Genomic DNA, 9,250 nt, shown 5'->3' on the forward strand with positions numbered 1-9,250 from the left:
GGGAGGGGAGGAGTGGGCCTGCCCCCCCCTCCGCTGCTTTGACCCCGAGCCTGCTCCTCCTGTCCCCCTGCCACTGCCCGGTGGGCCCAGGCCTGCTGCTTTAAAGGAGAAAACCCATGGCAAACCGGAAAACCCGGTTTCCTGCTAATTACTCCTCATTTAAGCAATTAGCTGTTTGTTCATAGGTGCTCTCTCCTACCAGTGTAGGGCTTCATGTGGGCTGTGTTGTGTGGCTGGGCTTGCCTCCTCCCCTCAGTTAAAGGGAGCTGGGAGAGGCTCCCAGCAGCAGCTGTGTTTTCGGTTATTCGTTTAACCAGTATAATTACAGAAGGTTAAGTGAATATTTTTAAAAATAATATTTACATCCCTAAGATTTGCCTGTCTGAGTAGAGAAGTTGGAACAAAGCTGAAATGAACAGCTTTATTTCTTCTCTTTTAGGCTTTGGTTTGATGAATTTATAGGCCTTTGGGTTTCAGTTCAAAATCTTCCACAATGGGAAGGGGTGAGTATTTTCTTTTTCTAGTTGCTGTAGAATAGCTTCGTGTTTATAGCACTTCAACATGTTTACATTTTTAATTTGGATGCAGTCAAATGCTGTTCTGTTCTTATCCTTCTCTTTTTAATGTGAAAATAGGAGGTGGTGGTAATTTCAAGACTCCCAACAAATTGTCACCGTCTGAGTAAATAAGCCAGCAAAAAAGTGATTTTATTTGTTTAAATCTTTGTTATGTTCCAGACAATTGGTCAGTGTTTATGGGGATGCAAATGCTGTTCCAGTTGCTGCAAATTAGGGTTAATTGAAATCCCATCAGTATAACAATGTTCCATGCTTCCATATTTTGTAGTGAATGAGGAATCAAGTGGGGGTGTGCATACACTTTTCTTTTTTATTTCCTCACTTCCTGATTTTCTTTAGTCGTAAGCATTTAGAAATAACAGGGGAATGAAGGTTGTCAAATTTTTACATTAGACTTTTATTTAAATTGCTAAATTGTAGCATATGTGATATTTGGTTAATATACCAATGTTGAGTGAAAATGTATCTTGCCTCCATGGTAGCTGATGAAGGGAGTCTGATTCTTCTGTTTAAAAGTCTGTGCAATAAAATATTGACATGTTTTTCTTTCCCTCCCCCTAGCATTTAGTAAATCTTTTTGCTCGCTTGGCCACTGACAACATAGGCTACATAGACTGGGATCCATATGTACCAAAGGTAACCTTGATTATTTGTTGGAAGTAATTTTTGGTTCTCCTAAAATAGATCTTTGGTAGTCTTACCAAGCTAAATATTTTCTGTACTGTCTACCGGGGCCATACTGTTACAGTATATAATTTAGGAAGAGGATGGTATGTTGCATGAGTTAACTGGGAAGGGCATTGACATATATTCCTGTAAACACTTAAGCACATGAATAATTCTACATGCACAAGCAATACACAGTTCCTTTTAAGAATGGGGCCTCATATGGTATCTTTTTGAAATGTGGAGCTTGATGTGTTCTCTGAATACCTCAGATGGTTGATTTCAAGCTGTTCATGGCCTTTTAACATGTTTTATTTAATAAAAAAAAAATCTGCTGCTAGTTTTCTTGCCCATCTGGAGCTGTTCTTGAGATATGTGGTATGCACCCCTTCAGAAGTTGAGTTATTTCTGTTTCAGACCTTCCAAATCTTGAGTTAGTAAAGACATAGTAGAGTGCTTGGTTTATTCTATGTTTTTATTATGATTTGAACACTAGAAAATCTAGGCCATTGTCCTTGCAAATCGTCCAACTGCATAATGACACTGGGAAGGTTCACAGTAATGCCTTCATTAAATTAAGTGCATAATGTAATGATGCCGAAGAGTGAGAGGAAACCATTTCCCCAACTCTGTCTGTTTTTTGTGAAGGCTGCTGCTTGTTCATCATTTAATCCTATCCTTTTCTGAAAGAATACCCAAAGCTGTTCATTAACCGTAAAGAAATTGAGAACTTTTCACTGAATATTAAACCTATAGGATAATTCCCAGATAGCTACTAATGTCCTGACTTCTGCAGTATATCACTTTTAAACTAGCATGTTTATTAGTGAATGAATTGAGATTTATCAGTTACTTCAATAATTGTGGTGCCTTTTTACAAGTCACTGAAATAGTTTCTGTTTCTTTTTTTTTTATGTTTAAGTCTGTAATTTTCAGTTCCTGTTTTTTCAGTTATATCCTGTCTCTAGGATGCACGTTTTATTCAGGGGTGATCAGACATTCATATGTGTGTACAGTTTTCTGGTGCCTACAGTGTTAAATGTCATGGTATTTTTTCTAGTGAGCAAATTCAGCATAATGTAAAAATGCCTTTCTCAAAGTAACCCTTTGCTGGGAGCTGGCATTTTATTTGTTGTCTGCTGCTAAGAACAGGATCTGCAGTGCCTGTAGATTCCCAGTGACCAAAAGCACATAGGCTGTTTCATTGCACAGGTAAAATTTACTCTAGTAAATTAATTACAGAAAACAAAAACATGCAGGAATAATTGTTCTGTTCTAAAATATTGTAAAGCAACTTAGAATTAGTAGGTTATAATGCTCTTTCTAACACTGAGTTACTCTTAAAACAGATATTTACAAGGATTCTGAGAAGTTTGAATCTTCCTGTGGGGAGCAATCAAGTTGTAGTTCCAAGATACTTAACAAATGCTTATGATATAGGCCATGCGGTAATGTGGATCACAGCCATGATGGTTAGTATCTTACTTTTATAGTGTATCAAAAACTGCTAGTGCAAAGCTCTAGCACCTTTACAGCTAAAGTGAATGTATAAGTGTCTTGGTATTCAGTTCCCTTGCAGAGGCTTATTTTTCTTAGGCTTTCCGTCTGTCTAATATTTATTTAAAAGTAATGCCTTCCCATTTATTTGGAATTTTGAGTGTGAGGTTTACTTCAGGGCTACTGTTAGTACCGTCTGGAAAAAAGCCACCAGCTGCACTGGTGATGAAAAATGGAGTGCAATGATGAGATTTATCCATAGTGGTATTCTCACTCTTAGGAATGAGTGAGATTTAGGTTCTCTCCTTGGGACTTCCTACTTAAAGGTCAGAGTTTGAGGGAGTGTTGTGTGCTGTAGGTGGGTTTTTTGACCCTTTAAAGCAGCAGTGATTATAAATAAGTGTGCCAGTTGGTAGCTTTTTTGATGTTTTGTGCCACTAGTCCCCTTGCTTCTATAACTTTTGGGGTAAGAGAACTCTGCCTTGTTTTATTAGACCCAGAAGTGACAATTATCTGTGACTGATTTCAGGTATAGCTTCGAAGAAAATCATTTAGAAGTACAAAAAAGAATGTGTTAATATAAGAGGGACTGGCTGACCAAAATAAACCAGGAAAATATGTGAGCAATCAAACTTTGTCATAAATTTATGACAAATCTAATAAAAATACACTGAAACTATCAGGAAGCCTCTCTATGCCTGGCCCTTGTAACTCAATACTTGACTTCTTAAGTGCCTTACCCAATACAACCTGGAGGGGGAGCCTAATAATATATTTTATCTTAAGTCTGTTGCCCCAAAATGTAGCCAATTCATTATAATGCAAGGTAAAATACATCTGTAATACTACTGAAGTCACAACCCAACTCAGGGTTGCAGGCATAATTTTCCATTGACCATTCCCCTTCCCAAGAAGAACAGTTTAACTTTAAGTGCACTGGAATGCAGCTGTGTTGCTTCATCAAAGAGTGTAAATAGATGGCAACGCTAAGAACATTTCTAGTATTATGCCGTAGCTTGCCAACATGACTGCATGGAATAAAGTAATCATTCTACGTGGGTGCCGTGTTCTAAATGGAAATGCGTGCTCAGGAAGCTGATGTATTAATGTTCAAATATCAAATATGATTTTATATATTTTTTATTTTTACCATCTTAAAACTATGCTGTTTTTAAGGATTGATTGAAAATTAACAAGATATATTTTAATACATGTAGGAATTTCAATATGAATGTCTGAGAGAGATCTTTTGCAGTATCTCTTTTCATCCTGGTTATCCTATTTAGTGAACATTGTGTGTGTTGTTTTTTGGTTTTGGACAGGGTGGACCAAGCAAAATAGTACAGAAGCATTTGTCTGGGTTATTCAGTAGCATTGCATCCTTTTATCATCCTTCAAATAATGGTCGATGGCTGGTGAGTTTAAGTTTAAAGCTTTGATTTTCAGTACTAAAAATATTTTAAGTTTTACAGTGAAAATGTAATTCTAGCACAAATGTCTCTGCTATGCCCTTCATTCTTAGTACAATGTTTGCACTGTTTCTTACAAATTATTTTATCTTATAATAAATAGTAGACTATAGTCATGATGAGAATATACTTTCTCTTAAAAAAAATAAAATAAAAAAACACCAAAAATACACAGGTGTGATAATGAAGGTAAATAGAAAAGTAGCCAGAAAATGAGCAAATACAACTAATTTTAACTGGGTATAGTACCAGCTATGAAACTCAACTTGTCAAAGTAACTTTGCTGCAATTATGTATTATACCTGTCAGTTTTAAAGCACCTATGAAAGCCTTATATTTGATTAAGTAACAGCGTTTTTTAGCATTTAAATCGCACTTACTAGTAAGGCATGCTCTAGTTTTGTTGAGCCACCATATATAAATGTATACCAGAGGTACACCAATACATCAATCCATATCATATTGGCACTGATAAAAGGAAAATTGACATTATCGGCAATCAGCTTTTTTGGCTGATGTGGCTGATTTAACATTGCCAATAAATGCTGTGTGCATGTGTAGCTGCAGCTCAGCACGCAGGTGGCCAGGAGCACAGCCTGGCAGCATGGAGAGCAGCGTCCAGCTGGTAAGTGAGGTGTGGGGGAGGGAAGAAGTGTGGATGGGGACCCAACAGTCTCCTGTGGTGAGGGAGGGAGTGCGGCTGGGGTAGGTGCTGCCCATTCAGAGTGCAGCATGGGACAGAGATGTCGCTTGTCAGGGGAGGAGAGGGGGGGGGTTGGTTCCTGCTTCTGCTTGCACCCCAGCAGGGCATGGGGGGGCATGCACCCCCTAGATCTGTGCACAGGGCTGGAGTGGGCTGCTACTGTAGGCTGGAGCCAGGGGCAGTGCTGGGCTGTTCCTGGCGGGGGTGGGGACTGGGCCAGGCTGCTCTCAGGGCAGGCAGCAGTAGCACTAGAAGTGGGGCTACAGGGTGGGCTACAGCCACCCCAAAATTCACTGTAGTCCCCCATCACAGCACCACTTGCCCAGTCCCCCCCACCACAAAGAGCCCGGTGCTGGCTCCAGGCTGCAGCAGCAGCCTGCCCTCATCTTGCACACACATCTGTGGGGCACATGTCCCCCCCATGCCTTCTCAGGGTGGTGGAAAGGCTCCCCCTCCCCTTCCCACACCCCCTTGGATGAGGTTTGGCTCCATCCTGTGCCCCATCCTGGCTGGTTAGCACCTGCCCCAGCTCTAGTGCCAGTCCCACTCTCTCCCTCACTGCAGAGGCCTCTGTTCCCCCCTCCCATGCTCCTTTCTGCACCTGCTGTCACCCCTTTCCCCCCAGCAGACTTACCAGCCGGATGCTGGTCTCCAAGATGCTGGCTTGCATCTGCAATTATGTCAGTATTGGCTGATATTACTTGTTAAATATCGGCCATTGGTATCAGCCCAAAAAATTTCTTGTCGGTGCACCCCTAATGTATAACAAAATCTCATTTTGATTATTCAGTGCAGAATTAATTTTAGTTCAGTATGCAGCTAGTTGAGTCATAAAATCCACTGCTTAAATATTAGACCTAAAAATAGCATAAAATGTTGGGTACTGGATAGAGTAGAAGTAGGGAACCCCTTTGCTTTATTGCATCAGGGTGCTGGTTTATCAGGGCTTAGGTCTGAGTTGGAGGCCACTTCCAGCCTGGCTTATGCCTCAGCTACAGATTTGACTGCTGTTTCCCCTTGCCCCCACCCAGCTTTGCCACTGCTCTTGCACTGCTGTTCATTAATCAAGCAAATCAGTACTCCCTATTACACTGATGAAACACCATTCTGGGAGACCAGATAAAATGGCTTCATGGGTCAGATCTATCCTGTTGCCAACTCCCTGAAATAAAGGATAGATTATATAAATTTATATATATTCTCTGTGTGTACACACACATGCACACACGTATATGTAGATGTGTGTGTGTTTTATATATACATATAAATAATATGAGTTTAAAATTTTAACATTATGGTTCCCAACAGAACTGTGTGTACCTGCATCTTTCCCTGGATGGTATTATTTGGAGTAGGAGATAATGTTGTCATTACTGCTAACATTTAATAATAATAATAAACTTAGGTGAACTAATGAGAGTTCATGGGATCTGGATTTGTTTTTGTGCAAGTGCATATTCTATTAGTTGAATAGGATTTGCTTGGGTACGATTTAAGGTGGGGATGGCCAACCTCCAGCACAGTTGCTAAAGTGGTTCCGGGCAACCTATGTATGGCACATGGTGGATTGGGAGGGGGCAAGGAGCAGAAAGCAAAGTAGCAGATTGGGCAGGAAGCACAGGGAAGGAAGCAGAGCAACACATCAGGCAGGGAAGTGGTAATGGAGGGGCACTGGGGGAAAGTGAAGAGCTAATTTGTGGCCCACATGCCAGGGAGGTTGGCCCCCACTGAGTTAAGACGGTGTTTTATATTATTAACCCTTGTTGTGGGGTATTTCTTGATCTATATGTGTTGATGTCTTTCCCAACCCTCTGGGCAAATAAGAGTCCACATACAGGGAAAGCTTTATAAAGCAGTGATGCTCAACCTCTACAATCCATGAGCCACATCTGGCATAGGGTTGTTCCATAGGTGCAATCCAGCATGATCATGCATCAGTGCAGTTTGGCATGTGGGGGTCATGTCATCTGCATCACAGGGCTCCCTGTGGATCTGGAAGTTTGGCAGTGGAGCACTGTCAGTATTAATTGCTGTGGCTCTGGGAGCAATTAATGCTGCTACTGTTCTCTTGCAACCAAATTTCCAGACCTGTGGGGAGCCCTGTGGGCTGAATAATATGGCTTTGTGGGCCGGAGGCTGAGCACCAGTGTTTTAATACTGTTACAGCTGGGTTTCTGGGATTTCGCATGATCCTTAGGTGGTATAGTACAGTTATGGTGCACCCTCTGCATGCGGCACAGACATCTCTATGGTGTCTAGTAGTGAGCAGAAGTTAGCATGGCAAGACTGCCCTCACTGGTGTTAGGAGCCTGACTCCTCCAGCAGCACCTCTAGAATTACAAGGGTGGCTTAAGTATTCCAGAATATTCCCCTAGCATGAGCGTGCAGAGGATGCTGTTGAAGATCTCCTGTTACTGGTAAATAATTTCCATTTATCTGATTAGTCACCGTACAAATAGCTCTAGGAAAAATAAAGTACGTAAGCATGTGTTTGACATTTGCAGAAATGAGTAGGAGTGACACAGTGTAGCTTGTACTGGTGGGTGTAGCAGCCTCCATTGCACATTTTGGTTACTTAGATTTTACTACCTTTCAGTAAATAGCTTTTCCTGTTGTGTAGTTGCTTAAGTGTCTTAAGCTACTATGGCTGATTTTTTTTTTCTTTAACTGCCTGTTGTATGGATTAAGTTCAAGTCTTGCTGATGTCTTCTCACTGCTAATTATTGAGACTGATTCTGTTATCGCTGGTTATATATTCAACAGAACAAGCTGATGAAACTACTTCAAAGATTACCAAATAGCGTTGTTAGAAGATTGCATCGTGAACGTTACAAAAAAATGACTTGGCTTACACCTGTGCCTGATAGCCATAAACTTACTGATCAAGATGTTACAGACTTTGTAGAATGCATTATTCAACCTGTTCTTCTGGCTATGTTCAGTAAAACCGGAAGTCTAGAGGCTGCCCAAGCCCTACAGAATCTTGCACTAATGCGTCCTGAATTAGTAATTCCACCTGTACTTGAAAAGTAAGTTCTGTTGAAACCATAAAAATGATCAATGCAAATTAAAAAAAAAAAAAAAGAGATTCAGAGTTTGTGCCTAGAGCACCTGTATAGGCCAACACAATTCTTTAATTGTTGAGAGGATACTTGGGTTGGATATAGCTTTTTGAACACACCAGAATTTTAGCATCTGGATTGGTCAAGGTGTGGTGTATAAGAGGATGTTGTTTTGACTGGCTACTGGCGTGGCTTTTGGGTTGATAGCTACCATAAATTGGAATGGCCCTTACATGACTTCAAATTTTCAGGGGACCAATGCCAGATGATTTGAGGAGCACCTCATAGCCAGCTTTGCACCATTCTCCCCTGACCTGTACTGATCACCTTTTTTCACAGCTCAGGGTCTTGACAAAAGTATATATAGACATAATGCATATTGTGAGTGGCACATGGTGTGTAATATGCTTCATAGTATTTTGATTTTTCAGTGTGCTGTATCAGATCACATATTGCATAATTACATGTCATTACAGTATTTAGTCTGTTGCTTCTGATTTTACAGGCAAACCACAAAATGCATATCTGGAATGCTTTGGGCCCCTACCAGTGGGTTACTTCTCATTTCACTCTTGCACATGCACATTCACCTTCCCAAAACAATCCATGTTGTGAAAAATCTTATGCTCAGCTCCTTCCTGCAGAAAACAATTGAATTTTACGTCTGAAAAGTTAGCCTGACCGAATGCCAGATCATATGCTGACTTAAGAGTTCATAAAAACGTCTATTTATATAAAACAAACATATCAAGTAAACATTGCAACAATATGACAACTGTAAGTGAGGTAGTAATGATATTGTACCTGTTCATTCTGAGGCAGCAAGGGGAGTCAAGTGTAGGGATGGGGCAAATGGCAGAGGGGTCAAGCAGCTGAGGCACAAACACAGGGGAGGTTCTGTGGTGGGGGGGAGGCAAGCAGCATAGGGGCAAATCATGAGGGGGACAGGCAGCAGGGGCAAGGTACAGGGGTCAGGTTTCTTGACTCCCCCAATGCCTGTTCCCCTGCCAATGCTTGTCTTTTTGCCATCTCTTTCACTGCCAAAGCAGTTTGGGGTGGGGACAAATTGAGGACAATAATTATATTCTGTACAAGAAAAATTAATACATTTTCCATGTATAGAATCTAATAGAGGAATAGCTTTGAATTCAAAGTTACCTTGGATTTGAGCAAATGCTGTGTGTTAGTTGTATACAGGTTTGGTGGATGAAAGCCCCCTAAAACTCTTGTTTGTGAGCATATATATATATATATATATATATTTTTTTTTTTTTT

At 40.7% G+C, this 9,250-nt stretch overlaps 1 protein-coding gene across 2 annotated transcripts in view; it reads left to right on the top strand.

Moving 5' to 3' along the window:
* The window catches only part of PSME4 (proteasome activator subunit 4), a 118,765-nt gene that overhangs the window by 29,995 nt on the left and 79,520 nt on the right, over window positions 1-9,250 (top strand). For both annotated transcript variants that reach the window (XM_025201589.1, XM_006021587.3), the window contains 5 exons: window positions 440-503; window positions 1,140-1,214; window positions 2,594-2,716; window positions 4,064-4,156; window positions 7,677-7,942. In XM_025201589.1, the coding sequence (XP_025057374.1) occupies window positions 440-503; window positions 1,140-1,214; window positions 2,594-2,716; window positions 4,064-4,156; window positions 7,677-7,942 (621 nt within the window). The remainder of the gene's footprint in view (window positions 1-439; window positions 504-1,139; window positions 1,215-2,593; window positions 2,717-4,063; window positions 4,157-7,676; window positions 7,943-9,250) is intronic.

The sequence above is a fragment of the Alligator sinensis genome, unplaced genomic scaffold, assembly GCF_000455745.1.
Source record: "Alligator sinensis unplaced genomic scaffold, ASM45574v1 scaffold432_1, whole genome shotgun sequence".
Taxonomy (NCBI): Eukaryota; Metazoa; Chordata; order Crocodylia; family Alligatoridae; genus Alligator; species Alligator sinensis.